Consider the following 20,160-nt stretch of genomic DNA (forward strand, 5'->3'; position numbering starts at 1 on the left):
GAAGCAAACTCCTCATCCCAACAAAAAACCCTTTCATTAATTGACTGTGAATTCTGCTCCTTCACGTCCATCAAAGTCTTTTGAGGGAGGATTTACAATCACAGACCTTATCTGGCTTGGAGAGCTGCCAGGCTGAGATCTGCAAAACTTGGCAAGGAGTCTCGGAAAGTCAGGAACCAATTAAGCGAACTAATGTTCTCCTGCAAACTCCACTCCCCTTTTGCTCTTCTTTTATTTCCCCTGGGAGGGGCCATTCATCGTCTACCTGTGGCCTTATTCTCAAGTCAACCCCGTTCCTTAGATGTTCCCTTCGTCTGGCAGCTCTGCACATGCGCACACTGGGAACAGGCTCCAGCTGTTCTTCTGCCCCACTGATGTCTGAAGGCAGCTGATAACTGTCAGACGGCCCTGGCCCCCTCTCTGCCTCTGATGCAGAGCCCTCCTCAGAGTCTTCCCCAGACTCCAGGACTGGGCCAGGTTCCTCCCCAACCTCCTCACTGTCCGACTTTGCCACCAGTGCCACTGGCCGCTGGTGGGCCACAACAAAAACATGGTGACTAAGGACCTGCAGCAAAGAGAAATCTGTGCGAAGGTGTAAAAGAATTACTTCTTTATGTGAAGACCCCCCCCACACACACACAGCATCTTGAATTTAGAAGACCAGGTAGGAGGCGTGCAAGAAACGTCTCCCTTGGAGACACAGGGCCAAGTCCAAAGAGCTAAAGAGCCCAGGTGATCTTCACTCACATCCTCAGATTCGAAAACGTGGCAGATCATCTTGTACTGTTTCTTCCCTTCTTGCACCCCAGGAGTCGTCTCGATGCAGTCCTGCGATGCTGACCGAGGCATTCGACGGCGGGCCATGAGGACCACGATGTTGCCGATGTCCGCAATGTAAGAGATGGTGCGCAGCGCATGGTCCATCATGGTTTCCTAGAAGAAGGGGACAAAGTTCCCCCGTCACTTGAGGAAGGTTGTTTTCCTTCCCGGTTCATGCAAATTAGTAATAATAATTTTAAAAAAGGTTCAGAGAGGAAAAAATACAATACAAATAGTTCTTGACTTGTGGCGGTAAAGGAGCCTGGAATTTCTGTCGTGAGTAAGTTGTATGTCGTGGCAGCCAAGGGATTGGCCCCAGTTTACAACATTTTTTTGAAGTGGTCATTAAAGAAATCATTGCATTCCTATAGGTTCTTTTGCCCAGAAACCAGCTGAAAAGGCCAGAAACTGGCAAATGTTTGGCTATTTTTTTTGGCTTGTGGGATTGCGATTGAGGAAGGAATATAAATATATGGAAGAAAACCAAAAATTTAGTTGGCCGAGGGGTCCACTCTCATGGTTACAGGACATGGAAGTGGTTTGGAATGTGTGTTCAAGACCCTTTCTAAAATAAAATGCAAGGCATCTTCTCTTGGCCAAATGCTCAAATCAGTGCATTTTTCCAGGCTTTCTCCATCTGATTTCAACTCTCGGAATTCTCCAGGGAAGGCCACACTGGATGGAGAATTCCTCCAGTGAAGATCCAAAACTTCATCTGGAATGAGGGAGGGCAGCTGTCCTAAAACCAGTCTGACTTTTGACAAATTCACAGCCAAGTTTGGGCAGGGAGTTGGTCTCCTCTATCTTCTTTTTCCTCCATTTTTCCTGTCCAACCAACAGGCTGGCAGAAGAAAAAGCGTTAGCTCTTCTAGGACATCTGAGTGGGACACTTGCGGAAACATTGCAGAGATTAGACTTTGACCCATCAAAATCATTTCTTGGCCCTGTAATCAATGCTGCAGTGATGGGTCTGTTTGCTTACCTGGGTGTCTGCATTAAGAACTTTAATCCTCTGGGTGGAGATGAACAGGTCCACCTCTGTCAAAGCATGGGCATCCCCTTCAGAAGTCTAAAAAAAGACAGAGTGTAGTAAATTCACTTCAAGAAGGTTCTGGAAAGAGTAGGTTCCTCACAGACTACTTCTGATATGATGGGACATACAACAGGCACACTGGGCGACTTACTGTGACACAGAACAACTGTTTGGAATGGTTTGTTTCAAAAAAAGACATGCAAAGCTTCGACGGTACAAATTAACTTTCCAGTTTCGGAGTTCTGCCTTTAGCAAAGATGGGGAACAAGGCAAGAGAGATTCTAAATTGGAAGTTTTGCTTCTGTAGTAGTGATCTCCAGCAGGAATGGTTATATTAATTGGATGAGGCTGAAACCCAGAAACCTTTTTAAAGATCAAGAGGTGACTTCTATAAAGAGGACATTATTCCACAGAGATTTAGGGTAATCACCAAACTTAAAAATCACAATCATTTTGGCTCTTTCCTCCTTTAGACCACCAATGGGTAGATACAGGACTTGTTGGATCTACTCTGATTTATTTTTGTCATTATTAAAAACCCAAAGTTGATGTAGGATGCACAAAGTTGGAGTTTAGCATTAAGAATCAAGCTCCATTCAGTATGGGTTTTTTTCCCCACCAGCCATTTCACTCAAAAATCCGTCCTGGTTGCTTTTTTCTCCCATACTTCCATCAACCTAATCTTCAGAACTAAGGCAAGTTGACCTTAAGAAAGGAAAAGCTGGCAGACTGAGGAGATAGCATTGTGAAATGAAAATAAATCGTGGCTGTTCCTCTGAGCCATTTGGAAGGTATCAACAGAAAGAAACTTTTGCCAAAGAAAAGTTTTATTGAAGCATAGCAAAAATTTAAAAAGAAAGGAAGAAAAAATGTCCAAGTAGCACAGAGAGAAGATGTGGGGAGAAATGGAAAGTTCTCCGATGAAACCAACTGGCCTCCATCCCTCCAACCAGACCGATATGTTTTAGGAAGGTTGATACAGACATAAACACAAAAGATTCATATTACGGTTCCATGAACTTCCACACAGAGAAGCACAACAGGATGCACAAGGACGGTTAAAGGAGGGGGATGAAAAAGCCAAAAGCAATCCAAAAATGTGAAACAGACATTAGAATTCAAGAAAAACAGTTTACACACCACTTTTTTCTTGATTTTAGCTGCCTTTTGCATCCTCTTGGGGAGAACGAGAAGCATTAAAAATAAATAAATAATACATAAATCAAAGGGAAACAGACAAATGCATAAAAGGGGAGGGGGAGGAGAAGAGAGGGGAAAAACCATCTTAGGGAGTTAGCACAGTATTTTGGAAATCACTCCTTTCGGGGATCCCAAAAATGTCAAGGGGGAATTTAACAGAAGGGTATCCTGGGAGGGGGGTGGGGTGGGGATCGCAGGCACCATTCTGAGAATGAAGTGAGCATTTCAGAGGGAGGCAAAACTCACTGTTCTTTTGTCTTCTTCTCCAACATTAACTGATCTTCTTATTTCTCTAGAATATATTTGCTTGCTTCTAATAAACCAGAATTTCAGGTTTTTTAGGACAGAGGTCTCCAAACTTGGCAACTTACGGACTTCAACTCCCAGAATTCCCCAGCCAGCATGAATTCTGGCAGTTGAAGTCCACAAGTCTTAAAGTTTGGTGACTTCAGTTCTAGAACATTGAATATGGCAGCCACCTGTGAGATTAGACCAAGCCGAGCCACCAAAACCTGGGAGATATTTACAGAGAATATTCTTTTGGGGAATATTCTATTATAATAATTATTTGAAAGTTATTGGTCACCCAACTCTAGTGATGCTCAGTGGAAGAGTTCAAGAGTCCTAGGGTAGAACATGGCCACATGCATTGCAACTAAGAAAGATATGATTGCTACCAAAAACAGCGACCGCATCCAGTGTCTCCTCCAGGAGTCCAGAAAACCTAGTAGAACTTATTTTTGGGGTCATGTTGTCTTGCATTTCTCCAAACTCATTGAGAATCAGTTACAGTGGGGACGTGGAGAAGGGCAGCATCACAGCCCCACAACCCAAGTGTGTTAGACAGTGCAAAGAGAGGAAGAGATGGCAGTCCATATATTCTTAATAAACAGCTTGAACTGAATCATACTTCCACGGCCATCCATGGGAGTGGTTGGTTACAGAAAGGGAGGTGGACCAAACATTATGAGTTCACCCACAGAATTAGAATCAGTGCATCAAATTGGACTTAAGAAATATGGGGACGATATTATGTTCCCTACATATCCTTACATAGGAAAATCTACAGCTGTCTCATCCAGACTGCCACTTTCTAGAAAAGTTAGGTTGAGATGAGTTTGAGAAACTTGTCACTTAGATTTATCCAATATTTACATTTTTCACACATTTGAAAACCACCACATATAATAAAACAAACCTGGATTTTGACCACATTTCAAACACTTGTTAGAAATCCCTTTATACATTTTCTCTTGTCTATTTGGGGTCAAGCACCAATGATACATCATTTTATAAAAGTTTTCTCTCGCGCTACAACTTAATGTAAATTTTAGCTCAATCATCCATACATTCTCCCATTGATCTAGCATTATATTATACCCAAGGAATTTTGCCCGTTTACTATATACTCTTTAACATATTCATCGGTTGGGTTCATCTTGAGTAGCATGTTATATGCTTTAGAAATCAAGGGCTCATCTCCAGAACATAAATTAATGTCCCATTCAGATTTTGTTCTGATTTAGAGCTGTATTAGCAAAAGCAATAGCATTTAGTTTGGTTTGGTTTGGTTTATTTGGATTTATATGCCGCCCTTCTCCAAAAGGACTCAGGGCGGCGTACAACATTAAAAAACACACATCCCAAAAGTTAAAAAAGATTAAATCCATATCCAAAAAAACAAACCGAATTTTAAAAAAAACAATACATTTAAAATAAGTTAAAATTAAAATTAACAGGCTGGATTTTTAGATTTACATATCTTCACAGTGCTTTATAGCCCTCTCCAAGTGGTTTACAGAGTCGGCATATTACCCCCAACAATCTGGGTCCTCATTTTGCCCACCTTGGAAGGATGGAAGGCCGAGTCAACCTTGAGCCTGGTGAGATTCGAACTGCAGGCAGGCAAGAAGCAGTCAGTAGAAGTAGCCTGCAGTACTGCACTCTAACCACTGCGCCACTGTGGCTCATTACAAACCCAGATCCCTGAATCTAGTCTCGATGGTGATGTCAAAGCCCCTGGAAAGCTATTGTCTGTATTGATTGTCTGCAGCAAGGGGACCCCTACACTTACCGAAGAGAGAAAGCCCAGTCATCGAAGGCTGTTGGTCCTTCTCACCCTACCTTGACGCGGCTGACTGCCTCCTGGGCTTGCATCATCCGGATGTTTTTGGATGGGTTGCGTTCGGAGAGCAACTGCGTAGAACCCAAGTAATTTGCTGCGAAGATGATGCCATCAATGAGGTCCTCGGGCTCGCAAGGACCTGGAACTAAAAACAGAGAAGAGGCCATTATGTCTGAAACAGAAGCAGCCAAAGAGGAAGAATGAGCTACAAGAGAGTCTTGGTGGCGCAGTGGTTAGAGTGCAGCATTGCAGGCAAACTCTGCCTACTGCCAGGAGTTCGATCCTGACAGGCTCAGCCTTCCATCCTTCCAAGGTCGATAAAACAAGGACCCAGATTGTTGGTGGCAAATAGGGTGACTCTGTAAACCGCTTAGGGAGAGCTGAAAAACACTATGAAGTGGTATATAAATCTAGCTGCTATTGCTATTGCTACAAATCCTATATCCTCTTCTCTTAATAGACATTAATGAATTAATAATAATTAATTCATGGACATTTTGTACTTTTGTTCTGGATACTAAATACCAAGTCACTTTTATTGTTTTATTAAAATTATCAGTGCAAAAAATAGCACAAATTATCAAATTTCATCTTACTCAAGTTTTGTTCTTGCTTATTCCCATTAAATCTGTGGCTGTAAGAATTAAGAAGAGATCCTTGAGATAGTCATGAAATGGAGAACGTGTAATCTTGGGATGGCTTGAAGCTTGATTTTTATTTATTTTTTTGCACCCTGACAGATCTTGCTATCATCTCTCAATCTAAGACCGTGACAAGACAAGGAAAATTTCTTCCCTTTAACAATGCAACTGTAGATACAGGGAGACCTGCTGCAGGAGCAGCCAAACGCTGTCCTCATAAGGAGAAAAATAAAATAAAACCACAGGGGAAGAGACATGGTAAATGAAGAGACAGATTCCAGCTGGCTCTGCGAATAGGTTCCTGAAAGTACATATTTTCCCCTCTCTTAAACTCACAACAAGCTCAGGGCTTGTTCCTATGCGAGGTACATGCTTTTCCCCAAGGAGAAATAACAGCGCGGGAAATTCCCCCGTTGCTTAGCTGGTTATTGTTCCTGTTAATTTAAGCATGTCAAGATTAGAAAAAGAGGAGCAGCATTCACATCCGTTTGACTTGGGTTTCCTAGTTTTCTAAAAGAACCTTTGCAGGAGAGCACCGCCTGGCAAACAGCAGGACTGGGCAGCTTGAGAGGCCATTGTCAATGGGAAGGCAGTAAGCAGGAGACAGTCTCAAGAAGCGAAGTACGGTATCACAGAGAAAAGGAGAGGCAGACCAAGCTATGGCTGGTACTATCCAAGCAAATCAGTTGCTAGGGAGGTTGGTAGGGCTCACCTTGAGCTCCCGAACACTTGATTTGCTGGTTGGTTGGTTGCATTTATAGATGTCAAATCCTGGAGCGCACAGCAGAGTGAAGGAGTGGTGAGGAAGCTCAGTCTTGGTTTTTTTCTCATTTAAGAATATTTCTAGGCCAACTTTGTGCTGAGCAGAAAGCTTGAACAAACGAACATTATCTCAGTCTGGGGATAAAATGAGATCTGAGGAGAGGCTCAACTGAGCCGTTTGGGAGAAATAGAGCTCTCACTCCCAAGATGGCATCCCCTAGAAGTCCTTGTTGACCCAAGCAACAAGGTCCCTTTTCATTTGATGGAGGCAGTCAAAGATCTCTGAAGATCACAAGTTCCAGAGGTAGAGGCAAAGAGAAGCAAGCCTTCTTAAAGGACTTGGAAAACCAAAACCATTCTTCCCACCCCAACCATGGGAACTGATGAAGCAAAAAGTGGGGAATCTTTACCAAACTATTTGGGTGAGTCTTGTAAGTCTTTTGGCTCAATGGATTGGGAGACCCGCCCTCTTTCTGCACAGCGTGGAAGATCAAGGCGGGGAGTTCTAGAAGACATTTACTGATTCTGGCCAAGCTGTGTCCCAGCATCAGGGGAGACCTTCATCCAGGGACCTCCACCACAGTGGAAACAGGTGGAGGGCTTCTAAGCCTCCGTGTTGTGAAGTACGACTATCATGCAAAGAATCCAGGGTATCGGGTTTCCTAAAAATGCCCTAATTGATTCATTAGTATCGAGCCAAGTTTCAATACAAAACCAGACATTTATTAGGAGCACCATTAGGCAAGGCCTTTTCGAGTCACATCTAAGCTTTGTTTGAGTTATAGTTGAACTTTACCCCTGTTCCTTCCCTCCCCTCAGTCTGTGTCATAAATCACAACTTTAGGAGTTGACACAGGGGCCTTTTCAGCCAATGTTGCAACCCCCCACATTTCTACCCAGGAATCAGCCTCTCTTACTCTCACCGGGGCTTCCTTCCAATCCAGGCAGCCCTTTCCTCAATTATGTCCATTTATCTTCATGCAGGGAGGGGGGAATGAGAGGTTTTCCTTCAGCCTTCAACTTTAACAAGAGAGCTAAATCCTCTAGCGTTGCAAATGAGACATGGGTGAAGCGAAGCATCCTACAAACCCCGAGATTCCCAGCAAAGATCCATCAGAGGGATACATTTAAATTTCATTAGGCCACATGCCTGCGCTGGTTATTAAAGTAATATTTAAGCACCCTGGATGGGGAGGGGATACGGAGCCTTGGTCTGAACCCCCGTACAGTGGGAGAGTTCTGAAAAAGCCCGTTTCTTTGATGTACGGTTGCATTAAGAGCTAGGCTTTAGGACAAAGAAGGGAACTCTGTTGGTTACAGAATCATGGCTATTGAGAACTTTCTAAATTCCAAGAGAATCTCTTTAGCAGTGGTGGGATTCTTAGAAGCATAAACTTTATAAGCGGGAGGCTCCTTACCATCCACAAAGCTTGGGAAAGATGGGACCTTCTTGGTCTGTGAGGGGATAAAAATGATAAAAGAGGGATTGATCATTTTGAATCTTAATATCATGCCAGACAAGGAAGCTGTTTTTCCCTCTCTCCCTTTCCCTCTCTCCCTCCCTCTCTCTCTCTCTCTCTCTCTGTGTCTTTCTCTCTGTATCTCCCTCCCTCTTTCTCTTCTTCTCTCTCCCACTCTCCCTCTCCTCCTCCCTTTCTCTCTCTGTCTCTTTGTTTCTCTGTCTTTTTCTCTCTGTCTCTCTCTCCCTCCCTCTCCCTCTGTCTCTCCCCCTCTCCCTCCCCTGCCCCTCCCTCCCTTTCTCTCTCTCTGTTTCTCTGTCCCTGTATCTCTCCCTCTCTCTTCCCCTCCCGCTCCCTCTGTCTCTCTCTCTCTTTGTTTCTCTGTCTCTCTCATCTATCTATTTGTTATTAATAGATAACATTACACTTCTGTTTTGATCAATTTAGGTCCCACTGCGCCCCCACCCCCGTGAATGGTACATCCTACATCTACACACACAAACACAGGTGCAGGTGGACCAACAATATTTTGCAGCTTTGGATCAGCACAAAACAGAGAGGAGGAAAAAGAGAGAACTACTTAGATTCCAGGACTTGCCTCCGGCATGTTGTTGTTGTCAATCGGCCCATTGAGATCACAGCGTTGTTGCTTCCTCGGTTGTTCTAAGCCATTGCACACCTACAAAGGGGAGAGAGAGAGAAAGAGAGAGAGAGAAAGAGAGAGAGGGAGGGAGGGAGGGAGAGAGAGAGACCATGGCGATCAATAATGTAGGAGGAAGAGAATCAATGCTAACATCATTTATCACTGCCTCTCATCTGTGAGTTTTATTGCTCCTGCTGTGGAAATAAGAACTGATTTATGCGTTGACTGGTTGAGCAGCACAAGAAAGATTTAAGGTTCCATCAAGCGCTTGGATAGATGGCCGTTTCCACTAGTTCTGAATTCCATATTTCCCTGTGGATTTGTCGAATGGATGCTAGCGCAGTTCAGAGTGACACAACCCACACTCTCTTTGGGAAGGAGCAAATTAAAGTGTGGGCCTTCCAATGTCAAGGGGAAATACATCATGGAGTTACTTTTGCTTGGCAGGATCCACGGAGGTCTTTCCCACCTGAGTCACCCAACTGTCTATAAGGCGAGGAGTTCTTTCCTCCATCCATTCCTCTTGTATGAAGGAGGATTTTCAACCATGGTTATGTGAACACATCCAGCAGTGCCCCAGAACAATTGCCATCTCTGATGGACCCCAGCTAATCCTCAACTTACAACTGCAACCGGGACCAGAACTTCTGTCCTTGTTGTTAAATGAGCCTTGCCTGATTGACAATCTCCTTCCTCTGAAGATCCCCTCAGCACAAAACTGAAGGAGTAGATCTCCCCAGTGAAAGTCCATTTCTGTAGAATGATCCTGAGAAGGATTTTCAAGCAGCATCCTTCTCACCCAAAGGTGGGGAGGGGGTAAATTTATGCAGAACATCTAGGTCTTAAAAGATTTGCATTAATTGAAAGCCACACGCTTTCCGCCAAGGCAGAGAGGCGGAATCCTGACACACTTTCTCCATTTCCTTGATCATGTTTATCCTCGCTTGGGAATAAAATAAAATAAAACTCTAAGCCCCCTGCTCGGTTGTAAGTGCAACATGTACCAGCATGCATGGAAAAACTCCCCATGCAACAGAGGTCATATGTAGAAGACGTCTACGGCACTGCCTGGCAGCCGCAGATTACTTTGAGAGCAGGCAGCATTACATCAAAGAGGCAGGGTGACCGCAGAAGGAGGGAATTATTTACAGGATGGAATGACAGCAGATATATTGGTCTTGGGGTGCCCAACAGCCGAGTTTCTCCCTTTCTTTACCAGCCATGGCAGGTTGGGTTATAATTCATTTGGTGTATCTTTATAGACCAGGTTTAGAAACTGGATTGGATTGAGTTCTATATGAAACCACCGTTTTCCCCCAACTGTAATTTTGCAACCTGCAGATCCATGGATCACAGAAGTCCCCCCCCACACACACACCTAAATATGGAGTGTTAACAGATGCCTTTGAAATAACGTTGGCATTAACTGGGTTCAACTTAATGTGTTGCATAAGCCCAGCCATTTATGGCTTATTCAATAAATTGTGGTTCAATAAAGCAGTGTTTTTCAACCTTGGCAACTTGAAGATGTCTGGACTTCAACTCCCAGAATTCCCCAGCCAGCGAATGCTGGCTGGGGAATTCTGGGAGTTGAAGTCCAGACATCTTCAAGTTGCCAAGGTTGAAAAACACTGCAATAAAGAATGGCTTCACCTTAACTGTGAGCCAAGCCACTGATGTCCTCAAAACAGATAAGACAGGTAGAGAAAGAACAAATGCATCATATCAGCTGCTACCAAACTGGCATAATTGTAATTAATTAATGGATATATAACAAGGTGACAAACATACCCGATTCTCCAATCTACCCATGGGAAACTCAACATGTCATGTTATTGTAAAACCAAGGCTGATTAATAGGTGCAATTTCAAACCGAGTTCTTCTCTCTTTGCTTTTGAAAAATAGGGCAATTTTTCCCTTGCTCCCCACCCGTCTCTTTGCTTTGTATACAGAATGTCATCAAGTGAAGATTTGCTATTTCCAACAAACTATTATGCATTCAGGCTGTTAACTCTCTTGGGACAGACCCCCAATGCTCTATTTGGAAACTGGGCAACACCTTCCATTTTCTGAAGGCTCCTTTCAGTTTCCTTGTTATCCTTTTTCAATTAATTTCTTTGTAGAACTATTTTAGAGATGGTGAAGCTTCCTTTTTCTGGGGCAAAAACATGTATTTATAGCATGGTGGTCTATATATCAAAATAATTGCTGGTAATTCCTCCCTAGATAGCACTTTGCACCATAATGTGGAGAAGGAGGAGGAGCAGCAGCAGGAGATGGAAAAGGAGAAGGAGATGGAAGAGGAGGAGACAGAAGAGGAAGAGGAGAAGGAGGAGGGAAGAAAGAAGAGGAGGGGGAGGAGAAGGAGAAGAAGATGGAGGAGGAGGAGATGGAAGAGGAGATGGAGGGGGAGATGGAAGAGGAGGTGGAGGAGGAGGAAGAGAAGGAGAAGAAGACAGAAGAGGAGGAGGAGGAGAAAGGAGGAGGAGGAAGAAAGAAGAGGAGGGGGAGGAGGAGGGGGAGACAGAAGAGGAGGAGAAGGAGAAGAAGATGGAAGAGGAGGAGGAGAAGGAGAAACACCAAGGAGCTGATAGAAGAGTCTTAGAGCTACTCCATCATTTTGCAATTCTTGAAGTTCACCTTAGAAAGATCTTGGACTCAACATTTTGGGGAATAAACTTCCTCACTGCAGATGAAGTGATGGGAAGTCACCAAAGAAGGCTGCATGTTTTCTCCAGCATAGATGCCCACCTACCTTCCCCCTCCCCTTAATTCCTTCTTGCAGTCTATCCATTCGCCTGCATCCCAGGAATTCATGATGAGTCCCAATGATGTACAGAGTGGAAATTTTGCCTCCGCTGAGCAGAGTTTCAAGTGCAAACAAAAGACATCCAAATGCAATTACAGCTTTAATAATCATTAGGGGAAATTCAGCCTGGCTTCCCATGGATAAATAAAATGAGATTTGGAGGGCGCAGATTTTATCAGGACCAGCTCAGCTCAGCTCAGATCGCCTGGAATACAGACATCTTCCTTGGGAGCCGGAGCTGCTCAACTCAATATGACTGCCTTCAAAATAACGTTCCAAAATGGCAACCCTAATAAACTGACTACAGATGTTCCCCAACAGCTGCACATACAAAAATGGATGGCAAAATTCTGAGCATCCTTTTTTTTCTAACGGGGGAGGGGGGAAGCTGGCTCCATTTTTCTGAATGTTTGAGAACCCAGAAGGACTTCCATTAGATGGGCGAACATAGGAGAACATGCCCAATAGGACAAGATTCAGCAGTCCCTCTGCACTTAAAAGACAAAGCCCGCTCTTTTGAAAACAGCAAGGTCCACACTTTGGACAGAGAAGAATGCTAGTTTGAAAGAAAAGCCATCGATGTCAAAACGGAACAGCCCTCTCTCAAAAGAGGGGGGGGGGAATACAACCTCATCTGTCTCCAGTCTACAACACAATCCTCTCAGCAGTTCCAAGAAGGCCCTCCATCCTTCCCAGCAAGAGGCTCTTCTCCAGGGAGTCCTTCCTTCTCCTTAGGGGGCCAAAGAACTTACGTTTCCTCTTCAGGATCCACCCTTCTAAAGAGCAGTCAGGGTTGATCTCCTCTAGGACTGACCGGTTGGATGGCCTTACAGTCCAAGGGACTCAATGCAGGAGTCTTCCTCTCCATCCCCAGAGTTTAAAGGCCTCCATTCTTTGGCGCTCAGTCCAATTTTTTCAAAAAGAACTTCAAAGGGAACATTTGTAAGTTCCTTAACGGCAGGCCTTCTGATTGATTTTAACATTTATATTCCCCGGAGATCTAGAAGGTTGACAGCAGTTAAAAGGTAGATTAACTCCCCCCCCCCCCGGCTCTCTTTTCCAGAAGGAGATCTTTTCTAACCCATGAAAAGAAGGTAGGAAGACCTTCGTAGAGGGAGCAGGTTGGTCCTTGACTTAGGACAATAAGTGAGTCCCTAATTATTTCCATTGCTAAACAAGGCCGTTGTTAGATGAGTTTTGCTCTGCTTAAGACCTTTCTTAAGGCCATGGTTTTTAAGCAAATCACTGCGGTCATTAAGTGAATCTGGCTTCCTCCCCCACTTTCTTCTGCTTTGCAGAAACCAACCTGCGAAGGTCTCCAACAGGGATCCATGATGCCAGAACAATTTTATTTATTTAGAAAATTGATATTGAATGAGGCACGCCTGACACTACCTGTGTTATGCTACCAGGAGGCCTGAACCCCCTCGGCAAAGAAGGAAGACCTCTGACTCACCTGTTCTTGTGGCCAGCTCTGCCTGTCCTCTGGAGTCTTGGACTTGGTTTTGAAGCCTCTCGGGGCATCTCCGAGTTGCTTAGAGGCTGGAGGGATGTTCAAGGATTTGGGCCGCCCCAGATGCCGATTGGCTGCGTGGCCGGAGTCTCCCTTGGTACACGCCTCTGCATAGTCATTGGGCACGTTTTCAGTCCCATCATGTTCCGGGCTCATTTCCGATGAGCTGTTAATGCTGTTCATACTCATGCTCATCTTGATCTCTGCCACAATCTGGTCGATGTCTTCTTCCTGTTCTTCCAGGTCCCCCTCTTCACTCCTGCCATGGTAAGGGGACATCCGGCGGGAGTTGCCATTGGCTTCCGGGGAGTAGTAACCCCCTTCGCTGGGATGGCAATACTGGAGGCTCTCATCTTGATCCTGGATTTCTAGACAGGCCACCTCGCTTTCCAAAATCTGGATGCAGCCTTCGTGGTAGCCCACCGCTTCGGCCACGTTATCCTGGTGCTGAATTTTGGTCTCCACCCATTCTCCCTCCTCAATAGCTTCCTGGCACTCATCCGTCTCTACATGATGCTCTTCTTGGGGGACATATTCTTCCCCGTTGCAGTCCATCCCTTCCAGGTAACTGTCATCCTCCGGACAATATCGGATGTAGTAGGTGATTCCTTCCTCTTCCTCTGGAAGTCCTTCATCGTAATCCTCCTCTTCCGAAGTGTTGTTGACATAATCCGAACTAGAGTTCCCCTCTTCGCTGTTATCGATATGCTCAGAGTCGACGGGGGGAAAGCTACCTTGACCAACTGATACCGCGTCCATCACCTTCTCCACGTAGTCTTCCCCAGGCAAAGTACTTTTGTCCTTTTCGGCTGCTTGGCCATGGGGAGAAGAAGGGCAGGCTCTTGTCCGGTGGTCCAGCATGGTCGCCGTGGTGCTTTGGCATTTCCTGTTTGCCATGGTGGACATCTTAGACGGCAGACATTTTTTTGCACTGGCTGCGGAAAGAGTGAAACGAAAATAAGAATGACATTTAAGAATTGTCCAAAACGAGAGCAACAAGGCTACCAGGCTGTGCTAAAATGAAGGGTTTCAATTTATCCAGGGAGGTGGGTTGCAATATTCATAACCAGGTTTCATGACTTACTCCAATAACAAGAACAGGTGAGAATGTTAAACATTTCTAGGATGATCCATCTTTGCTATAGTGAGACATGTTGTGAAGGAATCCAAGCAGTAATGAGAAGAAAAATTCCACACTGAAATGGCTTAACCTAAAAGAAATTATACACGTCTAGGGGCCCCCAAAGCCTTAAGTGAAGTTTCTACTCTCCTCAGAGACCTTACTTAGATGTTTATGAGGCTTCACCCATGCAGTAAGTTAAAACAGTAAAGACGCTTCCATACAAAATGGCCTGCCATCTTTGAATGAAGTTCAAATTGAGGAGCTCTTACTCAACCCACCCAACACAGAAAAAGAAGTTGGCTGCAACTGAAAGATTAGTCATGCCCTTCCCCCAGAAAATATGAGGCACATCAAAAGGATGGAGGTTGGAGAGACACCGTTCTATATTTTGAAGAACATCATGAGGGATCTCTTGAGTAGAGAAAACGTGACTTTCTGCTGCATCTTGTCTCACTCGCCATATGTCTCCATAAAATTAATACACACCCCCTGTTCATGCATTAGAAAGGAGTGAAGAGCATAAAAAAAGGTGACAAAACAATTATGACTACAGGGAATAGCATCATTGTAAGCTTAGGTAAGCTTCACATTCAATTACGGTTTCAAAACTCTCACGGATGGGGACACGGCCCCAGTGAGCTTGGTGCAGAATCTTCGTATTAAATCAAGTGGTGCCATTTAAGGCAATATTGATTTATCACCATAAATGTGATTAAAAAGGGAAAATAAGCTGAGATTCTTAACAGCAAATACTAATGAGACTCCTAGTTATTCTCACCGATAATGGCTTGCAAAGCTACTGGACCCTTTAATCTTCTTTAAGTTGACAACTCTTTAAATTTCGTTTTCATTTAGCCCAAGAGGCTTTTAAAAACAAAAACAAAAATCAGCAAGGGGAAGGTGTCACTCTCAATGAGGCCTGGAAACTTGGTAGAAGAAACAAAAGCTAACAAGACAATTAAAGACTTTTTGTATTTCATTTTAAGATATGATTCAGAGGTGTTTACCTATAAGCCCATTGCTGGGTTATCATTCCATTATTTGGATAATACCACAACTATTCTGATCCTAGAAACAATGTTTGTTTGTTTCTTTAGAAAATGTACATACCCACCCATCTTAAATACATAACTCTGTCTGACAAAAAATCCGTAGAAAATCCATAGAAATAATGAAAAACGTAACCCATTAAAATAATTCAATGGAATAAAAAATGATAATTGAGGCTCTTCATAAAAACAGACATTGATAAATTGGGTTTCCTAAAATCCTGGCCCTACATCTGGGGGAAACAGCAGGAATCAGGACTAAGCCTGTCCCTAAATCAGCTTCGCAGGAAGTTGTTTCAGGCACTGTGGGAAGTTAAAAAGATGCAGCAGTGAAACTCCCCATCTTCCGTCACCCCAAAAATATCACACAATCACTGCCTTGGCTTACCTAATGGCCTCAACCTGAACAACCCTGGATCTTGACTAAGGGAAGTCTAATCATGCACAAGGAAACTTCTAGTTCAGGACCAATTGAGTTGGGTTGGGTTGGGTTGGGTTGAATTGAGTTGAGTTGAGTTGGCTTGAGTTGGGTTGGGTTGGGTTGAATTGAGCTGGGTTGGGTTGAGTTGAGAAATAACAATCTCTTATTATTTCTCCTGGCAAGTGCTATTTTCTCAGAGGCTATATATATAATATTTGTAATTTTTTTCCATGGTTTTTTATCTTGTTTTTTAGTAGTGTTAGCAGACCAGGGAATACATATTTGAGATGAGCAGCCATACAAATGGGCTAAATGAACAAACAACTAAATATTGCACCATACAGAAATCAGGAGGAAAATGTGAGAGTTTTTCTCACGTTCCTCCAAGCTCAGCAGCATCATTTTGCACACCAAAGCTCAAGTTGCTTTGCCCAGGGTGAATGCACCCAAGTCAGTTTGGCCTTTGTTGGCCCTCTCCAGAGCACTGCTGCTGAGAGAATTGCATTGCCAGAAGAAACGGAGTTGAAGGCCTCTTTCTTTAGTGAGGTTTGGAATTATGATTCTTGAAAAACAAAAAAAGCTTTTCTCCAATGAGAGAGTGGCAGACTCTCATTAACTCCCACTGCCCTCCAAAAATGATAATTGCACAGCAATTAAAAACAAGTCTTATCGATTAGTTATACCTGAATCATGCATCCAAGAGACTAAAGGAAATCAATGCATAATTTGATTTCTTAATTTCTTTGCAGTCCAATTCGAGGCACAGAAATGAGATGGTCTCATAGAACAGACTGCATCATTAGCAGGAAAAAACTCACTGCTCCATAAGTTTCCCATTTTTTGGCAATTAAAAGAAATGGTAATAAAATGAAAGCATTGGGACAAAAGTTGGCAAAGAGCATGGATCTCTTCCCCCACTGCCCACACTATAAGATTTTCAACATTCTTCTGCTTTTTCTGGATGGTGTCTGAAGTCATCCTTGTCTGGTTAACCCTCCACATTATTCTCTCTACAGGATACACTTTTCTTCTGAGGGGAGGCCGCCTGTCAGGCCTGCAGCATCTTTTCCTTTGGATCTTTGGCCTGCCACACTTCCTATTATTCTACTATGCATTTTCTATTGTGGGAAAATTGGGGGGGGGGGGTGTTGTATGGAGTTAGATGATATGTAGCCATAACCAAATTCTTTCTAGAAAGCCAAGGTCATCCTTTGTCTTTGCACCTCTGCACCTGACCGGAACTGGATGGGTGAAAGCTGCCAGCATGGCAGTAGGAGATTGGACCATGTGATGGACTTGTGGGTGTGGGGGCAGGATCTTGAAGTTTCAACTGGGTAGGGAAAACCGGGAAGTTTTCAGATTCAGGTTTTCCCAGATGTGCCAACATGGCTCTCTTAATAAAGTAGAACTTTGAGCAATACTTTGCCTTGGACTCTGATTTAATTTTGGATGCTATTTGGAACCTCGATGGTGCTTTTCTCAAAACAATAGAGCTGAAAAATCAGCTTCTCAAGGCAGAGCCGACAACTTCGCCCTTGCTATGGTGTCTCTTGCGTTGTCACACCATCACCCGGCTAATTTAATTTGATGGCATTTGCATTTATATTATTTCATCACCGCGCTGGAATTGGAGTGGGCTTTTCGTGCTTTGCTCCCAAGCAATGTTTAGGAGATTAGGTTGTACAGAACCAACGGTCATTACAAGCCAGCAATTATTCCCTCAGTTGTCACTGAAATATAATTGATTCCAACAGCTAGCAACTTCCTCGGTCAGGGGGCAGGCGAGAATGCAAAAATAGGCACCCTGTTTGTAGATGTTGTGGGAAAATATATGTGCACTTGATGAATTGGAACCAGCTGAGCAGCCGATCAAACCTGACTGGGTAGGAAGTTCACTATTGAAGTGGAGGAGATGTCTTTGGAGATCCCCAAATTTGGAGAAAATCTATGCAAGGTATTTTTTAAAAAAATAATTAAATTTATATGCTGCCCATCTCACCGATAAAGCAACTCTGGGCAGGTAGTAGGCCCAGAAAGCATAGCATCACTTATTTCCAAGCTAGTCCTACCGATCTATCAACCGCTCTTCTCAAAAAGTTGGGAAAGAAAGAGGCCTTCAGAGATTCTCCGAAGAAGAAGAAGAAGATGGCAGGGACTTTTTCACGGACGTGGTATGGAGTCCTTGCATGACTAAGAGTTTAGAGTGGCCAAAATTCCATGGAGTTTGACTGGTCAAAGTGGAGCAGTGGAAGGAAGGAAGAGTCAGACATTCCAATGCTCTACCAGAAAGAAGCTTCATGGATCAAATCAAGCCATGCCAAATTCTTGGATGGTCTACTCTAGCAGATGCCGAAGATAATTGCGGTGGAGAAGCTACCTAAGCCAGGGTTGTCCAACCTTGGTGACTTTAAGATCAGTGGACTTCAACTCCCAGAATTCTGGGTGTTAAATTCCAAAGGTCTCAAAGTTGCTACGGTTGAACACTCCTGTTTTAAGCTTTGCAACTTTTGCGGTCATAAAAGCCGTCAATAATTGAAGGAAAGAAATCAGAGGTTGAGGTCTCCTTAACAGGAAATTAATTTCAAGGTGGTTTGCCCTTCTTTGATCTCTGAAAAAGCTCTTGATTTTATATTTCTTTATCTACCTCCACTCCCCCGACTTGATGACAAAGGTAACCTTGTTATCGGGATTTTATAAAAAAAATTGTTCAGACAGCCTGAACCAGTCGACACGGAGTGCATACCAATGAGGAACGATGGGGATGGATTCCCAGATTCCCTGGCCTTATCGGAGAAGCCATGCAGAGAGAGCAGGAATTAAAGCAGCCCACCGTAGGGGCCAAGAAGGGCCGTTGCCCCCTTCCTATTCAGCAGGGGAAATGTGTATCTGCTTGGCAGATTCCTTCACACCTCAAAATATTTTTGCTTTGGTGATTTGGGGGAGAGGGGAGATGTTCTGTTTAAGCCTAAATCGTTTGCCACCGAGATTCCCTTTGTCATAAAAAGAAGACCACGGCAGCTTATCTAGAGCCGTACGATGAAAGGAGACAGGTTGCTTCTGATGGCATTGCATTATTGCATTGGTCCAAGGTAAATCAGTAAGATTTTGGAAAAGATGCAGATCCCTTCGGGGTTTGGGAAATGATCGCTGTGGTTCTGGGAGCAAATTGCTGCTTTTCATGCTTCCCTGATTCCAGATCCATGAAATGTTGATTCCCTTCATCTCCCTGGATCTAGTACCAGGGCAGGAGAAGAGGCAACAGGTGGAAACTAATCAAGGAGAGAAGCAACCTAGAACTAAGGAGAAATTTCCTGACAGTGAGAACAATGAACCAGTGGAACAACTGGCCACCAGAAACTGCAAATTCTCCAACACTGGAAGTTTTTAAGAAGAGATTGGATAGGTATTTGTCTGAAGTGGTGTAGGGTTTCCAGTCCCAATTGTAGTCATGTCTAGAAGTCCCTGCCTAGTACGTTGTGTAGGGGACACACGAACGAGAGAGAGACACCAGCTCCTGCTTCTCCAGCATTTTGAGGTGTAAAATGGTTTCAGTCTCATTTTGCCATTTTTAGAGAAAGTCTTGCAAGAGTCTATGCCAGCTTCCCTTTTAGCTCAGCTCTTTTCTTAGCTGGCTTCTCCCCCAGCAACTGCTGATGTTTCTACTTTGAGGCACATTCCGCATCCAATCAGCACTGAGGCTGTATTTTTTATTGCATCTCTTCCCATCGAGACTATTCAACTCCTAAAATAAAGATTTCACATGTGCAACTGGAAAACTAAGAGCCAAACCTGAATAAAAGATTGCCAGGGTTCCAAAAAACACCCCCAACGAAATTAAACTCCAAGGCTTGTGTTTCCTCAAAGTCCCACTTTATTAGAGATGTCATGTTGGCACATCTGGGAAAACCCGAATCTGAAAGCTTCCCGGTTTTCCCACCCAGTTGAAAGTTCAAGATCCCGCTCCCCAACACCCCCAAGTTCATCACATGGTCCAATCTTCCACTGCCACGAAGACAGATTCCACCCATCCAGTTCCGGCCAGGTGCAGAGACAAAGATGACCTTGACTTTCTAAGAAGAATGTTATTATGGCTACATATCACCTAACTCTGTATAATCCCCCCCTCCCATTTTCCCACAATAGAAAATGACTAGTAGAAAGTGAGGCGGGCCTGAAGTCCAAAAAGAAAAGGTGGCTTGCAGGCATGACGAAGGTGGCATTCCCCCACCACCACCACCAAACTCAGTGACAGTTTTCCTTCTTGTTAAACCAACAAGAGGGCCTCTGTGCCATTTCCAGTCAGCCATTGTGGAGACAGCAATGAAAAATGATAGCTGTAGCGAACTGTCCTGTCCTGTCCCCATGAAATCGGATCTTTTTTTGTAAAATAAAATAAAATAAAATATTGGTTCTGCAGATCTTATTATATATGACATCCCAATTTGCACAGAGGAGTGAAGCTGCTTGATCTCAACTCTACGTAGCAAACATACCAATTCTCAGTCAAGACGACACTGCTTTTCTTACCAGCTGCAAGCTTATCCTTGATTTTTGCAAGCAG

General features: G+C 43.9%; 1 protein-coding gene across 4 annotated transcripts in view; it reads right to left on the reverse strand.

The window, feature by feature from the left end:
• APBA2 (amyloid beta precursor protein binding family A member 2) overlaps positions 1-20,160 on the reverse strand; it is a 52,655-nt gene that overhangs the window by 10,245 nt on the left and 22,250 nt on the right. For 2 of the 4 annotated variants that reach the window (XM_081964855.1, XM_081964856.1), the window contains exons 2-8: positions 12,950-13,941; positions 8,639-8,719; positions 7,999-8,035; positions 5,177-5,322; positions 2,993-3,028; positions 1,802-1,888; positions 748-933 (exon numbers count right to left, since the gene is read on the reverse strand). In XM_081964855.1, coding sequence (XP_081820981.1) covers positions 748-933; positions 1,802-1,888; positions 2,993-3,028; positions 5,177-5,322; positions 7,999-8,035; positions 8,639-8,719; positions 12,950-13,912 — 1,536 coding nt within the window. In that variant the 5' untranslated portion in view covers positions 13,913-13,941. The remainder of the gene's footprint in view (positions 1-747; positions 934-1,801; positions 1,889-2,992; positions 3,029-5,176; positions 5,323-7,998; positions 8,036-8,638; positions 8,720-12,949; positions 13,942-20,160) is intronic. The other 2 variants (XM_081964857.1, XM_081964858.1) reach the window with 2 other exon arrangements.

Source organism: Natrix helvetica, assembly GCF_964273705.1.
Source record: "Natrix helvetica genome assembly, chromosome: 12".
Classification (NCBI taxonomy): Eukaryota; Metazoa; Chordata; class Lepidosauria; order Squamata; family Natricidae; genus Natrix; species Natrix helvetica.